Genomic DNA, 20,542 nt, shown 5'->3' on the forward strand with positions numbered 1-20,542 from the left:
TGAAAAGTTGCTCTTACTGTACCCTTAAGATTCTGCAATGTAAAAAATCTTTTTAATTATTTTTTTGCTGCTGTTCACTGAGCTGTTTTATCCAACCACTTTGTATGCTTTCTAAAAAAAAACACAACCAAAAAAACCCAACCAACCAACCAAAAAAAACCTAAAACAACCACCCCAGAATTTCTTTGCTGGCAACTCTTTGAGCTTTAGCTTTCCCAGTCTTTCTCTAGCTAAAATGTTCTTTTGTCTGGAGGTGCCTGAAGTGCACAGCTGTTCATGTAAGAGTTGGGTTGTCAGACACCCATAACTTTGAGGAGTAGGTTCAGTATGTGGTAGAATTTGAACATAAACCACCAGCTTCATTACTTGATGTACCCCATTTTAGTTCTCAAATGTTCAGTGCTACAGTGTCGGAATGTGTTGTTAGAAACTGAAAAAAACTATCATACGTTGCTAGTTTTTCAGGGGAGTGTGGTTACATGGTGACTGATTTTTGTCTTGGTTTCTAGTTGTTGTGGATACAGCTCTTAAACGGATGGTAATATGCATATTGAAAAATTTCTGCTCTTTTTTTTTTTCTTCCATGGATAGCCCTGAGAAATTATGAACTTGTCACAAATGGAGAGTTACTGAGCATCATCTCTGTGCACCTTTTGAGACAATAGAATAGTAGAATAAAATGTGTGCCATATGCGTTCATCCCCTCAAAAAATACCAGCTTACTGTTTTGTCACTCCTTTAAAAACTGTAGCTCCTTAGTTATTTTCTTTCCCACTCTTTTGTCTCTCTCCTTTTCTAATTTAAATAATTTATCCTATTTTTCTTATTTTCCCCATCAGTTCCATCTCTTTCTGCTTCATATCACATTTTCGTTCCCCGCCATGCCCCTTTACTCTCGCATTGTCATCATCCCTACCCCTTCATCTCTGTTGTTTCCCATAGTTTGTGTTTGCTCCTGTACGACACTCTTCTTCATTTTGGGGGAAGACACGTTGATTTCTGTTAGTGTCTCACCACCAGTAATTTTCTGCTGATGCATCAATAGAGCTCATAGGATTTTAGGGCTGGATGCCACTTGCCTTTCTCTTATTCTAACAGAATGTAGTTGAGATCTTTGGGAACTGTTTTATCCTTTCGATACTGTAATATCAAGTAACATTTTGGGGTTCCTCTCCTGAGTTTTCTACGTCTTGATCTCTTTCATTTCCCAGTATTTTTCAAAACTGTATGTTTCTGTAACCCAAATAAAAGCCCTGGTGGTAAAAGGGAAGCAATTGCTGCATCTGTGCACCAGTGCGGTAGCAGGGAGTCAGCTTGACTTTCACTTCCTATTGAGAAACTTGGAGGGAAGCTGGCAGATAACCAAACTACAAATAGCTAAGAGAGGAGCCCATGCTAGGTATAATTGACAAGACCATTGTCACTAAAGATGGATATGTGGAAGGTGGTGGAAAGTTGCAGAAAAGATGGTCAGCATCTTCTGTTGGTAACTAAATACCACTTCTCCTTTGACTGTTCATCACTATGCCCCTTCAAGGGGGAAGGGTGTATGAACCCCCTTAATCTTGAAAAAATGCTTTCTGTATTCACAGACTGTTTATTCCTTCATTTATGCTGTGTTTCTTAAATACACTGTATTGCCTGCTTCTTGGTTTCTCTAAGGTGTCCTGGCTCAAAAGAGAGCTTCACCAGGTTGCTCCCAACTGTGTGATAAGCCTACAACCATATAGGAAAATCTTCATTTCATTACCTCTCTTCTCCCTCATCCTCCTCTTTAAGCGTGTTGTCTTTCCCTCCTGTCTTTTTGTTCTTCTGTTCCAGCTGCTGTTACTTTTCAGTGAGGCCAGACTCTCCTTTGTTTCATATAACACAAATTCTCTGTGTGAGATTCTTCTGCTTGCAAAGACCAGACTCCTTTAACAATGTGACTTCCTCTAATTGTTCATTTGTTAGTTGTCTTTCTCCTGGGACACTGGAGGGATGCTCTGTGGGTAGGCACTCTGAGTGTCTTTATTGCTATGGGGAGTCTCATATCCTGAGAAATGTGCAAGTTTTACATTTTGTCAACGAAAGACTGTGAGGCTGGATTGTGATTTGTCTTCTAGTTGTATCTAAGCAGTAAACTCCTGACCTTAGAAAAAATAAATATATAGAGCAAAGATTTTCCTGGCACAAGAATTCCTCTTCAGGAATGTTATCCTCATTCACTATGGTAAAAAAAAAATGCATTGTGAATATACTCCCAGACAGTCCATTTCTGCCTTCTCAAAGAAGTGTTAGAGCCAGATCTGAGCATATTCTTTAGCTCTCCCACTGACACTGAGAGATACCATTTTGGTGAAGTCTCCTTGAATAACTTCAAAAGTTTGAGTACCAACAATAGGTCCTTCAAACAGATGTTTTAAACCCTCAAGACCTTCTGCAACCTTGATACCTTGCTGGATTCTTATAAACTCTTGCTCTTGCAACCAGAATTTGGATGAAAGCAACTTGTTCATACTGTTCCATGCACATATGTATCATTGTCAAGAAGGAATACACCAGCCTGCTTTACCTAAATAAGTGGCGAGATTTTCAGCCAAGTGTTATGCCAAGACTTTTTCTTTAATTTTTCTCTAATTAGGTTTCCATTCCAACTAGTCTGTGTTACCTAAGGCTACTTTGGGGTTTTGTGACATGACTGAACAGAAACTGCCTTCAGCGATCTTGCCGTAAACTTCAAGGAGAACTATATATAAGCTACCAAAAGTTACTTGAGCTCAGACTTCTGAGATATGTGTGTTCAAGAGCTGACATATATTTGAGACTTATGTTAACTAGTAAGTGGTTTATGGGTTGACTTCAGCGCTTGAATGAAACATGTATGCTACAATCACTGTGGCTAAATTTATACTTGGCATTCTTTCATTTTTCCCTTCCTCTGCATCCCAATGTACATGTGTGGACACACCTCAAGCCTTTTTTTGAAATCACAGACAGCTTCTATTTTTGTAGAGAAAACAGTATCTTCTTCTTCAATCCTCAGTGAGTCTTTTAACTTGTCCTTTGGTGTTTGTTACTCTTCTGGGATTTTCAAATCTTGATTATTCTCTGTAAGTGTTTGGTAATACTTATTTTTGTTGAGAATAAGCTTGCTGCTTTTTTTTTTTTTTTAAAGTTCCAAAGGGAAGCTTTATTCTTAAGAGGTTGTTGAGTAAAAAAACTGTGTATGCTGTTGGTGTTGGCATATGTGAACTCTGGGGGTTTTTTTGCGGTTTCATTTCAATAATGTTACTACAGCAGTTGATAATCTAGTGCTATTTGGGCATTCCTGTTTTCTTTGTCTGAAAAACTGCTTTCACAGATTCTAGGTGTGAAATTAAAACTGTTGAATTTACAGGGTGCTGATCGAGGTAATGAGTTTGGTTTAATATTTGTAATTGGTTTCCCTGGAGAAGCAGTGGTTGATACAGTGAAGAACTTCCTAATGCAAAACACTGTTTTATATCAAGGCAAATACCATTTTGAGAAATAGTGTATGTTTATTTTCCTATGTGATGGTTCTATATTCTCTTCTTTTGACAATTTAACTTGAGGCAGTTCTCCATAAGAAAGTTCCTGGCATACAAATCTTCCCAACCATTTCTAGAGTAATTAATTATCTGATGCCTGATCAATTCCTGTTTAAAGAAGGCAAGTTTCTTTTTAGCTGCATTTATTCTAGCTTTTTGAATGTAAGGCAAATAAGGCATCCAGTTTGTGGGCTGGTCAGTTATTGGATTCCAAGGCTGCTTCTGTTGTCCATCCAGTCTGCACTGAGAGAGCCTTGATGGGACATCATATTTTCTTCCTACTGTCATCTTCCATAGCAGGTAGCAAACAAGAAGCATGTAGTTCATATAGTAAGTGGTCCACCTTAGTATTCAGTTTTTATTATTAGAACTCTGATATTAGTATGTAACAATTGCAGAGCAGTTTCACCAATTGCTTCTTAATGCACTATCTGAAGAGGCACAATAGATAGGAAAGGTTCACCAGTGTTGCAAGTATGACGACTTGTATGTTGACTTTGATATGTCAACAAATGGAAACACCTCCTATTTGCAACCTAAGACAGCACTTGGATCTTTACACCCTGAAATGGGACGATGATATATTTTTCCCCTGTGCCATTATAGAGTAGCCCTTTGTACACTCAAGTATGTATTTGTGCTAGTATGTTGGAGAATCTGTGTTTGAGTTTTGTTTGTGCCCAGTGTTTGTTAGCTCAGCTGGTGCACAGGAGTTGAATGAGGAATTATCTGTCTAATCATCATGCTTTAATAACAGCCCATTGTCACCAGTCAGCACCCGAAGAGCCATGTAGTAAGGATTAGAACTGTTGCCATTTTGTGTAAAATGTCTAAAATGAAGCTAACATTTCCTCGAGCACAGACTCAGTGTTCATGCCAGTGGACCTGGCTTCTTCAGCGTTTGGCATGCTGGACCCCCTGATTATCTCGCTCAGCAGGTGTTGAATGCCCAACATAAAAACAGCTTCACCTCTCAGAAGGCACTCACCAAGGTTCATTTTTAATAATGGGAACTTCCTTTTCAATATATACCTGAGATGTTTGTGGGGAAAATGTGGCAAACCCTACTGCAAATAGCATGACATTGATGCACGTTTTCAACTGATGTAGCCATGACCATATCTGTGATGTTACAGTGCCAGCAAGAGCCCCATATGGATGAAGAGCAAGAGTGAAGTTTGGAAGGAAGTTTGGAAAAGGAAGTGCTTCGAAAAGGTGGTTGAAGGCCTGTCTCTACTATCTAGGGAAGATCCAAATTCCCATTTATTAGTGCAGACAAAGTCTGAGAATCCTGATTCACACTTCCCCAGTGTTAGATGAATGAGTAGCATCAGTTTTAAAAAATACCATCTTTCAGCTTCTGCTTGATGTGAAATACCTTCTTTCTTCTTGGCATAGGCATCCATCACTTTCTGGCTGAATTACTGCATCATGGCAGTACTGAAAAGTGAATGTTACCATGATGCACAGTTTGATACAGAATAGGTATTTACCCTTACTGTAACAGGTTACATTCAGAGTATTCTGACTCTTTCAGTGTTCTGAGCTAACCACCAATTTTTGGGAACCCCTCTGCAGCCTTTCACTTACTGCCAGCTAGTTGTGTGTGTCAGTCAAGTAATGGCACCCCTTCCTTTCTTGTGTGACAAGGCCAAGTGCTTGGGCCTGCACAAATACACAGGGAACCAACCGTTCACAACTCTCTGCAGCTCCCTTGAATGCAGGAGCAGAAGCAGCCATTCCCACCTCCAAGGAGCAGACATGGCTGTCCATTGGCCTTTCTGGCTTCTACTAAGCTATGCTGAAATCCCTTCCATTGTCTCTCGGGCAGCTTCAGAAGCCAGATTAAGGTGTGTTCCTCCTGGGTTTCAAAGGAAATAGTAGATCAGGCTTCAGAAAAGACCACATGTGGATTTCTGAACTTCTGTGACACATGAGCTCCTCTGAGACAATTCAGGCATCAAAGTTCAGGATGCAGCAACTGAGAGTTGGAGACAGAGCCTCTTGGCTAAAGCCACTTGTCTGTAGGACAAATTTCCAGCGGAAATTGGAATATCATTAGAAATTGCTGGAGTGCTTTCCTTGATGAAAAGTTCTTTACATTATTAAGAACAATGTTCAGAATGCTAAAACCCCCTTTCAAAAGAAGGAAGTTATTAAAGTGAAAAAAAAAAACAACAAACCAAAACTAAAAAATCAGGAGAGTTTTGTCTGTACAAAATGTGCCAGGCTAGACTTTTGAAGAAGTCTACTGGAAATTTGAACATTGCCATTATCTTTCTTATGCGGTGTTCAGGGCAGCAGGTATTGTTATGTCATTCATGGCTATGCTGCTTCTTTGTTTATATAATCAGTGTGTGTACTTCAGAGTCAATAATTTTTAGAAAACTGTATAACTGAAAAGCAGGTGTTTCTTACTTCCACTACACTTTTATAAGATGAAGCTTTATATGAAAGAAGACAATATTGATGTCTGTACCAAGTAACATCTCCATTGCAGAGTAGCAAACTTTAAAAATGTTACTTTAAAAGATGAAATGTAAAGCAATTTCCTTTTTTTTTTTTTTTCTTTCACTGTGGTTGTTATGTTAAGAAAAGGTGAACAGGACAGATATCAGGAGGTGCTTCCTGTTTGTGCAAACAGATGGTGAGTTGGCATTAACCATATACATAAGATAACGTTATCAAAACATCTTAACCACATGCATCACTTTCAAGAGAACTTTCATAAAGCATTTTCTTTATTTTGAAATTAATCTAATTAAAATATGTGCAGATGTGACAGCTACTTAACTGAATATTTGTTAATTGCCCACAGTACAACATTTTACATTGTCAAGCTTTGGCTAAGAAGTGGTTTTACAAAATATGCCATGGCAGCTTATGTGTGTGGGAAACAGGTAGAGCTGCTTTTCAAAAACAGAGGAAGGAGGTTACGTGAAAAGAAATAGCATAACTAGGGTTTTAGCAGGTCAGAGACATTCACTAGCTCTAGATATCTCTTCCTTATTCTGTAAGAAAGGAGGATACTGCTTTCCTTGTAAACAGTATTGTCCCAGACACCATAAAAAAACCCCAACAACCCAAACCAAAAAAAGACATCAAGGATGTGACCTCATAAGGCACAACGTCAGTACGTAAAAGTCTGGCAGGTATCCAAGAATATGTCATCAATGTGGCATTTCCTTACAACTTTTTCTGGAATGAGGAGCTGCTGTTTTCCCATTCCCTTAATCCAGTCTTAAATCTCATTCTTTGGTCTTCTAAATTTGTGACCAGTTTGTTGTCTTTCTGTAACAGAAGTTACAACATCACCACTGTTCTCCTAATCTACTTCTAGTAGTGATTAATCAGAGATCAATAAAATGGTCTCCTTGGTATGTTTCTCTCCTATTGGGCAGTAACAAAGAATTTACAGTCAACCAATTCACCCAGTTTTTGCACTGCTAAACCAAATGAAACTGATTTTTCTTTAGTTAAGTATTACTACCTAGGAGTAAGGGAGGGGGAAAGGCTTTTAGGCCTTTCTTAGATGTGTCTGTCACCCTTCTAGTCAAATAATTAATGAAGCAGTCTTTTTTCCAAGTGCCCTTCCTGATGACATGTAGAAGACCATGTTGCAGACAGAAATTAGGAGCCAGTCACCAATTTGTAGAAATAGTTTTTATAAATTATAATCTGTGGGTTGATTTTTCAGTGCTTGTCTTTCTCTAGTAGCACAGCAGTCAGGATTTCCAAAGCAGTTTCAGATTAACACCATGAAAACAGGTATGACTGCTGGCAATGGAGACTTGGAAGTTTTTCATAGCATCCTACTGCAGGGACCAGTGCCTGCAAGCTGATGAGAACCTTTTGCCTCTTGACTACAGTGAGCTTGATGCTGTTTTCCTGTCATAAGCAGAGAATGCCTCCTTGAGCCTCTCATTCTGCAGCACAAAGTAATGGAGAATTTTATTTATATATATGTGTGTGTGTGTATATATATGTATATTTTAAAATCCCGTTGCTGTAGTAAGTCTTGCAACATTAAAACAATTGGGTATGGAAGATTTGGACTAAGGAAGCAGATGTGAGCAAGAAATCTAACCTTTGTGTACATAATGTAACAAATGGCTACCATCCAGAGCACTGAATGGGGGAAGGAGTTGATTTATGTCATGTCCCCAAAAGCACCAACAGGCTGTCTGTGCTGAGGGCCACTCTGGTATGGTACAGCTCTTCAGCCTTGGAGCAGACTTGGGTGAGAAAGAGCTGTAGTTAGAAATAGCTGTGAAAAGCCTTGTTGGGGCCACAGTTCAGGTCCTTGCTGAACTTCTTTGTGGATACCTATGTGTCAAGTTGTCAAGTCGTGTATCACCCTCCCTGGTCCTGACTCACCAACTTAACTTCTAGGCTACATCTTAATGCCTGCCCAATGACTGTGGCTTTGCCTGGCAATCTGGACTTTTGACTGACCAAAGACCTGCTGGTCCTGCTCAGTGGACCTGCTTTTCTCACTCTGATCCTGTGGAAACATACCACTGCCTCTGCTTGCCTTGTTGTCACCCCTGGCTCTCAGCTCACTTTTCCTCTCAGAGCAGTACCTGCAATTACTACTCCTTGACACTTAAGGTACAGGACAAAGAAAAATGTCACCTGAGATAGTCTCAGTGCAAGATAGCTTGAGTCTGTCATCATTAAAACTGGCTCTGGACATAAGGGATTTAATGCTTCTTTCTTAGCTAGTCCAGAGTGAGGTTAAGTCCCAGCCCACAAACCATTTAGTATTAAAAGTCATTCTTTTTATAACAAGCCAACAAACCAGAACCACAGAAGACTGCCTGAATTTCACGTAATGCATTAGGCTGGCAGACACTTGTCACTGAAGGTGTTTTGCAGGAAAGGAGCTTGCCTACTGGGCCCTTGGATCATCCTCACTGCTGAATTATTGGCTTCTTTTTTGCCTGTATTGTATACCACTCCAGAGAGCTCTGAGACAAGGCTCCTGTGGAGGCAAAAGGGATGGGAATGAGCTCACCTGTGCTCATCTGTTGAGTGCCTACTGCCAGGGGTCAAGTATATTGTGAAATGCATAAATATTGTTTGCTGATTCCCCAGTAGGTTTAGAAGAATCACTTAAATAAAATAATCAGATTGGACATCTTAATGTGAAATCTCCCTGACTTGTCACAGAGTAAGCGTGTTAGCATGGTCAAAAACTACTGTAGGGGAGGTCTGCAAAATAATTTTGGTGAAGCAAGGTGGAGTATTGGTCTGGAAATCTCCTTCTGCACATTTTTTAACTGGAATTTGTGATGTTCACTTAATTTAAGATGTTTTTTGCTGTTTGTGTTGGGTTAAATTAAAATTTGCGTCTTCATGTATTTCTGCTGTGACAGCTGTGATTGTCTGAAAGTCTTCACTCAGTCACCATCCACACTGCAAATCTGTGGCCTTGATCTCAGTCTTCTATGAATCCAAGAAATTAGCTGCACTTATTACTGTTTTCCTCACCTTTACTCTACGGAATTGGTGCCTGTCGCATAGTTCTTCCTGCAGTTCTTCCTGCTCTTTTCTCCCTCTGCTCTTGTGAGCTGGACTTTGTGCATGTCCATCATGTAATTAGAGGCAAGTCTGGGAGGGAAAATAATTTTCTTGCAGTTAAAGATCAAGAAGCATAACGTGCCTGGTTTTGTTGCAGTATGTAAAGCAATACGCAGATGAGAAGTGTTGGGATTAATCCTAAACATCAGTGTTCACATACCATTAAGAGTTTCAGCCTTTAATATCTCTTGTCATTGCATGTTGGATGTTCTTACCTTGATAATACATTTGTCACAGTTTTCAAAGGTAGTTGAAATATTCTGAGGGCAACAAAAGGTTATTTCACAGCTATTTTGATTTAATTTGTCTGTGTTATTTCTGGGAAAGGTTTGGTCTTCACATGGAATTCCTCTGAATACATCAGTCTATATTTTTGTCAAGGTATCTGCTGTAAACCTTCAAAACGAAGTAGTTAACTTAGTAAGGAATCAGCATTTTTTTTACTGAAAGTAACAAATTCTGTATGCATCAATTCAAAATGCATCATAAGTTTAGGATAAGAAGGTAGATAAATCTCTTTGTAGTGTTTATGTGACCGCACAGGACAGAAAAGATGCAAAACCAAACTAGAATAGGCAGCTCAGTAGTAAAGCTGAGGGCACAGCTGGAAAGGTGTGTTTCTTTCAGTCCTGAGATACACTGGAATATTGCCAAATTGATGCATTTATTGTAGATTTTACATTTCATGCGCATTATTCTGTATTACTTTTGACATAGATGAGTCATAGTCCTGTTTGTAGGATTTTTCATTTAATCAATTTAATATGAATGACCCTTGGATGAAAGCATTATTTTCTCCCTGTCAGGTCTTTTCAAAAGAATAAAAAAAAGCAGAGCAGCATTAGTGCAGGCTTCTTGCTGAGCTATAGTACTTAGTAGACTTTTGGAAATACAAAATTAATGAATTAAAACTCAAAATAATTCTGAGTTGAAGGAAATTATAGATGGGGAAGTATAGGATGTGATTTTCCAAGACCGGAGAGTAGTCCACTGATGTCATTAGAAGGTCTGAGATCCCTCTCTGGTTTTAAGCTACAAACCAGTTATCCTTTTTACCACACTGTGCTGTTTGGCTAACACAAGGCTTACATAAAATCCTTTGGTAAAAACCCCATAACCTTTAAGCAAACATTTTATGCAGTATGCAAAATATAAATGTAGATATATAGTTGTTCTTTTAAATTCAAAACCACTAACAGTGGAAACTATGTCTTGAAAACTGGTGATGACTCCTAGCACAACTTCACAGGGAAAAAGGCACTATAGTATAAAAAGGACTGGAACACTTCAGAAGCAAGCATTTCAAAACTCCTGACTTCCCAAATGCTTTTAAAAGTGTGCTATTGCACTGCCCCCTGCGGTGTCTGTGCTGATAGGGTCTCCTCTGGAGAGAAAGGAAGAAAACAAAGGAAAGGGCAAGAAAAGTAAATTACTGGATTTTTTTCTGGTCTAGCAGCAGGTTTAGCTGCTGATCGTTTGATTGACCAGAGAGCATGGAATGCTCCAGGGGTACATAAAGGCAGGAAGGGCCCTTTCTGAGAGGGGAAAAGAAAAAAAACTCTCTTAAGAGGAAGGTCTTCTGAGAAATGACAGTATAGAACTAAAATGGAGCAACTAGAGGAAGGAAGTTTATGTCCTATATAAACAGAAAGGGAGGGGGATCTTCTCCATAGTAACGGAGGGAGCAGGGGAGGAGGAGGTGAAGGACAACAGAAACTGCAAAAGGTGTTTGAACAAATCATTTAGACAAGAGAGATTTGGGGTTTCCTCTTCTTACCCGCTTGCTGGGCCTACGGTTTTGATGTGATACAAAATCCCTTAAAAATGTTTAAGCTAATAAAATGAAGTTGGATTCTTTCTGGACAATTCTAAAGCTTGTATTTTGCTATTTGTACTTATTACTACAAGACTTGAAGCTCACTTGTTAGAAGAAAGTTTCAGTTATGTGATTTACATCATACACATTCCTGCTGTATAGTAATATTATTACTATGTAGTTACAAAATGTTTTGGCACTGGAATAGGGCCAGATTTTGCAATGGTATTTAATACACAGAAGTTGGGGTAGGTGGTCTGTGTGTCTCAAACAGTCACATTGGTGTCACAGAAGTAATCACTTGCATGGAAATCACAGGATCCTGAAGGCTAGGATTGTTCTTCACCATGAGGGTTGTAAGGCACTGGAATAAGTTGCCCAGGGAGGTTGTGGAAGCCCCTCCCTGGAGGTGTTTAAGGCCAGGCTGGATGAGGCTTGTGCAGCCTGGTCTGCTGTGAGGTGTCCTGGCTCATGGCAGGGAGGTTGGAACCTGATGATCTTTAAGGTCCCTTCCAGCCCTAACCACTCTGTGATTCCTGATGTGATTTTGAAGATACACTGAGAATACATTTTGGGGTTTTGCGCCCCATTTACTTCTTGCACTTTTTTTCCCTGGGTAGCTCCAGTCACAGTCTTGGAAAGCACTTGCAGGACCTGCTGTTGCATTTCTTGCCAGACAAACCCCTGTTGGCAAAGGGAACAGGGCCTTCAGCCTTAGAAATCTAACTCTGTTGTAAAACAAATCTTTCACAAGATTTATTATGTGTATTACGTGGAGTGGATGATCTTTTTGTTTAAAAATATCTGTTGTTCTTTTTGCAAAGACTGACAGCAGTGTCTGCTTTCAGGGTGGCATGATAAACTGGAATAGACTGTTTCCTCCTTTACGTCATAGACATAATGCGAATTATCAAGATCATCGCCCGTCTGAACAAGACATACCTCCACCTACTGAGGTTTCTGAAGAGCAGGTAAACATTTTTCTGTTTTAAAATGGTATTTAAAAACTGGTTAGGAATTACCTCTAATAATTCTTTGTAATCTGTTGACACTGTTTCTTAAGCATTCTCTATAGCAACACAAGTAAGAATATCAGATAACAGTCACAATGCAGAGATAACAGATGATCGTTACCATCCATACCAGACTTACAGATCAACTTGGGAGTTTCTGCTGTTATGTGTTTATGTGTAACTGTGTTATGTGTTATAAGTTTATGTGTAACTGTTTGGGTTTTGTATGGAAAGAACAGATAGTTTCAGTAGTGGAGTCTCTTCAAATCTGATAAAATAAATGTTTCAAAGAAGGAAAAATGTCAAATAGATCACGGAGTCACGAAACTGTCAGAGTTGGAAGGACCTCTAGAGATCATGGAGTCCAACTCCCCTGCTAAAGCAGGATCCCCTAGAGCACATTACTCAGGGCTGCATCCAGAAGGGTTTTGAGTGTCTCCAGAGAAGGAAACTCCACAACCTCCCTGGGCAGCCTGTTAAGGGCTCTGTCACCCTCATAGTAAAGAAGTTTTTCCTCATATTTAAGTGGAATTTCCTATGTTCCAGCTCGTGCCCGTTGCCCCTCGTCCTGTCACTGGGAACTACTGAAAAGAGTCTGGCTCCATCCTCCTTGCACACACCCTTTAGATACTTGTAGGCATTAGTAAGATCTCCCCTCAGGAGATCTTCTCTTCTGCAGGCTAAAGAGTCCCAGCTCTCTCAGCCTTTCCTTATAAGAGTGATTTCATTAATTGTAGATGTGCAGGTTTTCCTTCATTGCTGTCTCCAGCTGAAGTTTCCAATTCTGTCATGTAGGGAAAGAAGAATGTTGTGCCACCTGTGGTCTTCAACACACACTTGGCCTTAAGCTTGGATGTTTCCCTCAGTAATGAGATTGTCTGATTTCACATATTGATGCCACAGAGAAGTTTGTGTCTTTTCTATCAAGTATAGATTTAGACTTAATTTGTAGATTTAGGCTTTCAGGCTTTTGTTGATAGCTTTATTCTCAGAAGAGAGGAGGATTTACAAGGAAATTAAAGAATTTAATAATAGTCTTGGTTTTGTACTCAAGATTTATTGCATGCAATTAAGTTCTCTAGGTTGTAACCTGTCTGCAGTTAGCTGCATTGGCCTTTTTATAGTCTAAGCTATCTGCTACCCTTGAACAAGAGTAGGTTTCAAGGGTGAGTTTTTCTTTCCCTTTTTCCTTTTTTTTTTTTTAGAGAGATAAATCAACACTTGCTCAGACCATGCTGTCATTTCAAATTAGTTTAAAATGAGATTGTCATGATGATCTTTGCTATGATCTGATTTCTAGTTTTGATTCAGTGTTAGATAACGTTCAAAACTTTAACTGCACTGCTGGTTTTAACTGCAAACCTCCCAGGCTACATCCAAAAAGGCAAAAAAACCCCAACTGAGAAAAAACCAAACAAAAAAAAACACAACAGAAAAAAAGGAAAGGAAAACCCCCACACCAAATAACACCTTCTGAGACAAAACCTAGAAAATTAGTCTTGGTTGGCCTGGAAGTTCCAGGTATAGGATGGACCAAAAGATTGTGATCAGCAGGAGTAGGGATGTAATTCTCCCCCTCTGCTCAGCACTGGTGAGGCCTCACCCTGAGTACTGTGAACAGTTCTGGGCCCCTCACCTCAAGAAGGATATTGAGGTGCTGGAGCAGGTCCAGAGGAGAGCAACAAGGCTGATGAAAGGACTAGAAGGAAAATCTTACAGGGATAGACTGAGGGAGCTGGGGTTGTTTAGCCTGGAGAAGAGAAGGCACGGGGGGGACCTTATCACTCTCTTCAACTACCTGAAGGGAGGTTGTAGTCAGGTAGGGGCTGGGCTCTCTTTCCCAGCAACTAGCAACAAGACAAGAGGGCACAGCCTCAAGCTGCTCCAGGGAGGTTTAGGTTGGATATTAGGAAGTACTTCCTCATGGAGAGGGTGATCAGACATTGGAATGGACTGCCCAGGGAAGTGGTGGAGGCACTGTCCATGAATGTGTTCAAGGAAAGACTGGATGTGGCACTTAGTGCCATGGTCTAGCTGATGTGGTGGTGTTAGGTCATAGGCTGGACTTGATCTCAGAGGTCTTTTCCAGCCTCAGTAATTCTGTGATCTGTGATTTTCCCTGCTGGGTTTGTTTGTTTATTTGCGTTATTGATAAATTCTGCTTATGGGAGCTTTTATGGTTGGGCTGGAATTAATGAAATAGTTGTTAGTCTGACTTAGGCTGGTTCGTCCCCAAAGCCCTTATGTCCAGATTTATTTTCTCATGCATTGAAATTGTAAAGCTCACCTGATGTCTGTCATTTGCAATGCTGTCTAGTTACCCTGCAGAAAAGAAAAAAAAGGAATCTAAGTACCTTGGATTTCTTAGGACTGTGCTAATGACTCTACAGGTTGTCTCAGAGTGGCGGAAAAGCAAGATTTTCTTCTGTTCTTCAGATTAAAATTTGCAAGCATTTGCAATGCATTTGGTACAAAAATCTCAGCATTTCTCATGGGTTTTTTAGCACCTTATGTTACTCTTACTGGTATACATCTCTGTTTCCTGGAGCTGGATTCAGTTCCTGTGCTTAAAATATGCTCAGATGCAAGTAGGTTTTTGTTGTTACAACCTATTCCCCACGATGCTCACTGGATATTTCTGTAAATGGGGAAAACTGCAGTTCCATCCACCACTTCTTAAGGTCAGAATTCATGGCAACTGCGGTAAAAACTTTTCTTCTGAAATGTGTTTCAGTGGTTAGCTTTTATTCAGCTGCCTGCCCTTTTTCTCATAAAAAACACAATCAGATGAAAAATCAGGCAGAGGAAACGTGAGAAAGTTGCAGCTTCTGAAATCCAGTTTGAAGTTGCACTGTTGTTGCAGAGCTGTGGAAAGTAACAATTAGTTTCTGTCTCTACAGGAAGGTGAGAAACCAGTGTTGGGTTCTAAGAGGGGGGGAAAGAGGGAAATGTAGAAAAAGGATCGATAAGGTATTTGATACTGTGACAGGCAAGGCAGCCGTTTTCAAACATCTTGAAACCGTGTATTTAGATTAAGAGAATGAGGCTCCCCCACCTCTGGGCATACTTGGCAGTAGCTGTTTCTCAGTAAGCCGACAAAGCAGCAAAGATTAAAAATACTGAAAGTTCTGGAGGTGTCTTAGAGGAAGGGGAGGTTGTTTTAATGGCACCTTTCCTTTAAAAGGCATTTAAAGTACTTTCACTACTAGTTCACATTGCTTTTGTACCCTGGGAAGAATCCTCCTGAAATGTAAATGGCCTCTGCTGTCTCCCTGCTCAGCTTCATTCTGCTGCTGCTGCTGCTATGGGCTCTGTATGAGCAGAGGAGGAGCAGTGGTAGCTCCCAGACAGCTCCTGTAGCCCAGAACTTCAGGTTCAGGAGCTGTGATGTCTGGTTGGACTCGATGATCTTAAAGGTCTTTTCTAACTGGCACAATTCTGTGATTCTATCACAGGCCATTTGGAGCAGGGTAGGGAATACTTTATGCTGCCAATGGCCACAGTTATTTTTATGTGCAGCTGCATGCCCTCCCCCAGCCCTTTCTCTCCCCTCTAGAAGATTAAATATAAAAATGAATGAGTTATATTGTGATTTTTAGTCATCCCTAATTGATAATCTTAGATTTAAAATCTGCTTTAGATTGGCATTTAGCAACAAATTAAATCTGGATATACCTACATTCCTTTTTACATGTGGTAATTTGAGTATCTGTTAACACAGAGCAAAATGGTTAGCTGTTGAGTACATGATATTATCAAGAGGGACAGTCAAGTGGTTATTGATTACCAAAGTCAGTAGCTTAATATGCCCTTTCCCAGATAATCCTTCCAGGTCATTGATTTATGTTGTTTGTTTTGACAATGTCTAGAATTTTTCCAATAATTTTACTGTGAACTCGTTAAAATATTGTGGTGCCTCTGTTCTAGGTTTAGATAAATAATTTTTGGTTTTTTAATGCCCTCTGGATAAGAATGTCTTTTCAAGGAAAGCAGAGCTAAGGATGTCTGGACAGGTTCTCGCATCTGCTATATAGTTCCGTATTTTGCTCAGTGATGGGTTCTTGAGGTCTTGTCAAGAGCAGCAAGCCCCAGGGTCAGACCACAGTTTTCGTGTGTAGTGCCACACTTCCTGTTTTATTCTTCTTTCAAAGCTGGACCAGCTAGGGAAATAGAGGTGTGCCATTTTCAGCCAACGGTTGGTTTTGAATTAAGTATCGGAAAGCAGTCATCTCTGTGGCAGTGTTTTCAGGTGTGCTGTCCCAGCTATGCGTTTTTGGCAGTATGTAGCCACACTTGCTTGCTCTCTGGAAAGGTGAGCTTTTGAACAGTCTGATCCGTGGAAAAGAGCTCTCTGACCCTGTTAACATGTGCACACAGTGTGAATACAACTCTGGGTTTAAACTGGTGTTATTTCTTTTTCCAGGTTGCGCGGCTTATGGAAATGGGATTTTCCAGGGGAGATGCTCTAGAAGCTCTGAGGGCTTCAAATAATGACTTAAATGTAGCCACTAATTTTCTACTGCAGCACTGATGGTTTTCTGTGTGAAGGAACTTCACATGATGGGTTTGTATGCGTCTGGAAGAGGATCAAAGCCACCTGCTGGACAGACTGACGAACGTCGTTCCCCCGAGAGCGTCAGAAAGGAGAAACTAGCTTCTCGTGACTGGTGATTCAAAATGATGTTAATGAATGATGTGAACTTTTCCCAGGCCTTCAGATCACTTGGTGATTTCTACTCTGGTTATCCTTTTCAAAGTAACTTTTTCTTCTCGTTACTGGGTATCACCTAAATTTATTTTAAAAATAAAGTAGGTGGGGTTTTTTCTTGTAAATCCTTGTTAGAGATGTTATCACACGTAATGACTAGGAAAAGAAGCTCCAACAACCAAAACAACTAGATTCACCTATGAAGAAAAATAATATTTTCTTCATTTACCACTCTAATTTCTCTAGCTTACATGTTATTTTACAGTACTTGATTTTTGATTACAGTAATAAGAGATTTGAAGATAATTTTCAACTCAGTAAAGGCTTATGGGACTACTGTGATATTCTCCAGAAAGTTTTATTAATGCCTGTAATATTTTCTCTCTTGAATTCCTTTTTGAACAAAAGTTGTCATTCAGAACATAGAACACAGGTAGGATGTGAGAAAATTCATGTGCAGATTGGAAACTATGGTAAGTGACCACTGTAAATTTAAGTTTTACCAACTGAGTAAATTGCTATTCAGATACAGGTCATGAAGATGCTCAGTGAAAGCAATAAAGGTGAATTGAATGATACAGTAAGATAAAAAGTGACATTTTTTTAATGACTTCCGTGTCTGATTCAGACAGACTGAAACGATGTGTGTATGCTCAGTGTCCCATGTGCTGGTTTCATTTTTTGACCTGGCTACATACTGTCTTAAAAGAAAATTATAAAAAGCTAACTTTTTCTATGTATAGTTCTAGTTTTCTACTGTCAAAGATGTGGATGACCTTGCATTTGCTGAATCCTTACTGTCTGAAGGAACTTACTGTTGGTCATAGACCAAAATATTAACCTGAAGGGTGATTCAGGATAACACAGGAGGTAAAAGGATGCTAATGCTAAGGTAGTGTTGGTTTTGAAGTTTAGACTGATAAATAAACTTTCTTGGCTTGGGGCTTAGAAGTGCTCAGTATTAACACCGTAGGAGTTTCAGGAGGTGGGGTGGAGAGATCTCTATAAAACCAGGCTGAAGTAATTAGGAGATTCCAAACTGCAACTCCATGAAACCAATCTACTCATGTATCTCAAGCATTTAATGTATATTTCTGTGTGTACTCTTTTTTTATATGTTGTGTGTATGTATGTGTCCCTTTATAAACACACAGGCATTTTAAATACGTACATACCTTAAGACTAAGAGGACATCAGAAGCATGACAAAGGCAATAGCAGCTGCAAAGGGGAGGAGGTGAAAATGCAGGAGACAGAAGGATGTTTTGAACATCCAGATGGAAATGTGTGTACCGAAGTACAGATCTGCGCAGTCTCACTTGGCCTGGAAAATACACTGGGAAATTACAGGACAAGTTTAGGGAGAGACAGATACCTTTCTTTTGTTTAATGTACCGATAAAACTGAAAAAAGTCATGCAGGCATACAAGTCCTTTTCCAGAAATGACATCAAATTTGTGCAGTTTTCAGCACATGAATGTCCTGTATCTATTTTTTAGTATTTTCCAGAGGGTAAAATAAGGGGTTTTTTTTAGTGACTGTGTGTTTTCCTGGCGTTAGATCAACCTCCTTCAGGGTCTGGGCTTGCTGTTATGATGACACCATTTGGGCAGGGTCTGATTTTTATTTGAAAGGTTTTGTTTGTGTGAAGCTGAGTACCTTGAGTGTACCCAGAGAACTCTGGAAACCTACTGTCTTATAAAGGAAAGGGCAAATGTAAGAAGAAAAGCCTACAATACTTTGTATATGTAAACTAGTTGAGTGTTTTGAAACAAGTATAGGTTTTAATTTTGAAACACAGATTCTTCCTTCACAAATATTTTATCAAAAGTAGCAATAAAGACCAGTGAATTACTATTAGAAGTAAAATTTTGTCTCTAGGAAACCAAGGTCCACTTAGCCCAGGGTAAATTAAATATGACCTGTGCCCTTTCAGACATTGCCATGCTCTAGGGACGAGCACAAAGAGCATTTATTCTTTGGAATTTAAAAACATGTCAAGTGGCACTTGGGACATGTAAGAGGATATTCTCCAAGTCTAAATACTTTCTTACTATTATCTATACAAGGGGTATCCAAATGTCACAGTTTGGAAAACCCTGTTTTGCTGGGCATTTTACAAATATCAAACATAAGGGGTCATTGTGATGTCAGTTGAAAACTCCCCTGTGACAAGTGTTCATGCTCAAAATGCTTCCAGGATTGTGATTTCCAATTAAAAAAAAAAAAAAAAAAAAGAAGAAGTGGTAAAAGGAGGGGTCTTGGGTGCCATTGAGCACATTTCCTGTTTCGTACAAGAACCGTAGAATAAAGATTCACACGTTAAAGCTGGAAAACAACTTGGTTGCCAAATGATGGTGAAACTTTCATGGACCATTTCTGGGAATGCAAGGAACATGTTCCTCACAGCCTACACGGAGTTTGCCCAATACATTTTGAATAATCTCATCAGGTTCTGTTTTGTGTCTGACCCAAGATTATTTTTTTAGACAGCAAGAGGATGCGAAGTAGTTTTTTTTATGGAGAGGATTTTAAGTCCCTAGGAAATTCACACTGGTTTTAGTAAAGCCAAGGTTTGGTATTTTGCAATAAAAGTAGTTGCTGCTGTTAAAATTTCTCTACTAGACTAGGAAAGTTGTCTTTTGAGACAACACCAGAATAATTTACTGGGGACTTTCCCAGACAGTTATGTAATACTTCAAAATACACCCACAGGGAAGTTTGCATTTGTGGATATCTGCCTGATAAGCTACCAGGTTCTCAAGCCTTAACTTTTTGCTAAGATGCAGAATGGTTGGACTCCGTACCTTCCAAAACCATTCTCTTCTCCCCCAGACAAGTGTTAAAGGTTGCCTGCTACTCAGGTGAGCACGTGGACTGGCACAGCTGGTTCATGCACCATCCTATGCATGTTGGTGCCTTTGTGAACCTGTGATGGAGAAGAGGTCTCCTTGGTTTTGTCTGAAACAGAAGAACACGCAAGTAAAACATATTGCAAGATACTGAGCAGAGGGCAATGTTTTTGGCTCGCCTGTTTGTGTATATATATACATGTATGTGTATATGCATATATATGTGTGTATATATATATATGTATATATACAGAGTGAGTATGTATTGATTTGATTAATTTAACTGGAGCTAAAAGTTTGTTGAAGAAAATTAAAAGTCTGTATTCAAAGACTCCCATCTCTCACACGTGTGTCTTTGGAGTATATATGTAGTTTTCAAGGCACCCAAATTTGAAAGCACTCAGAACTACAACTCCAATGGGGAACTGCATCTGTTTGAGAGTAAGTAAATGGACAGTATTAATTTGAACTAATAGGAGGTTTTGATACAGAAGTGCAATTAATGTATTTTGTGTGTTCTTCTACAATGAAAACCAAAATGAAATTAGCTTAAACTGGGTAGCCATAGTAATAAGTAATTTATGTAAATGTGTATACATACTCTTTTATTGGGAGAGTGACATGAGCACACAAACACTGTATCTGTTCATATATATGCACACATATGCATACATGCATATTTATATATATATGTGCTTAAAACATACTGGGTTTGGTTTAATTTTTAGTAGGATTACATTCCTCCTATTTCCATATATTAAGGGATGCTTTGACATAGGAAGTCAACTCTTAATTGAAACTCTAAGAGGTAGGTGCTACCAATATTTTTCAGTCCAAATATAAGACAAGAAATGGATGATGGGAGCAGAGGAATGGTACTGCCTGATGAATGGGTGCAACTGGGGAGAATCTCAACAATTTGGTAGTTCAGCTGCTGTCACTGATATTTTCCAAAGGAGAGTTTTAAGAGGAATCAAGAAGTTAGCTGGAGCTACGCATGGTTGTATGGCCCTGTCTCCA

General features: G+C 39.5%; 1 protein-coding gene across 1 annotated transcript in view; it reads left to right on the forward strand.

Moving 5' to 3' along the window:
- The window catches only part of UBAC2 (UBA domain containing 2), a 104,999-nt gene extending 85,145 nt beyond the window's left edge, over window positions 1-19,854 (forward strand). Inside the window, exons 8-9 of the mRNA XM_051620044.1 lie at window positions 11,799-11,921; window positions 16,387-19,854. Coding sequence (XP_051476004.1) covers window positions 11,799-11,921; window positions 16,387-16,494 — 231 coding nt within the window. The 3' untranslated portion in view covers window positions 16,495-19,854. The remainder of the gene's footprint in view (window positions 1-11,798; window positions 11,922-16,386) is intronic.
- The last annotated feature ends 688 nt before the right edge of the window (window positions 19,855-20,542 follow it).

This window comes from Apus apus, chromosome 1 (genome assembly GCF_020740795.1).
Source record: "Apus apus isolate bApuApu2 chromosome 1, bApuApu2.pri.cur, whole genome shotgun sequence".
In the NCBI taxonomy this organism is placed as follows: domain Eukaryota; kingdom Metazoa; phylum Chordata; class Aves; order Apodiformes; family Apodidae; genus Apus; species Apus apus.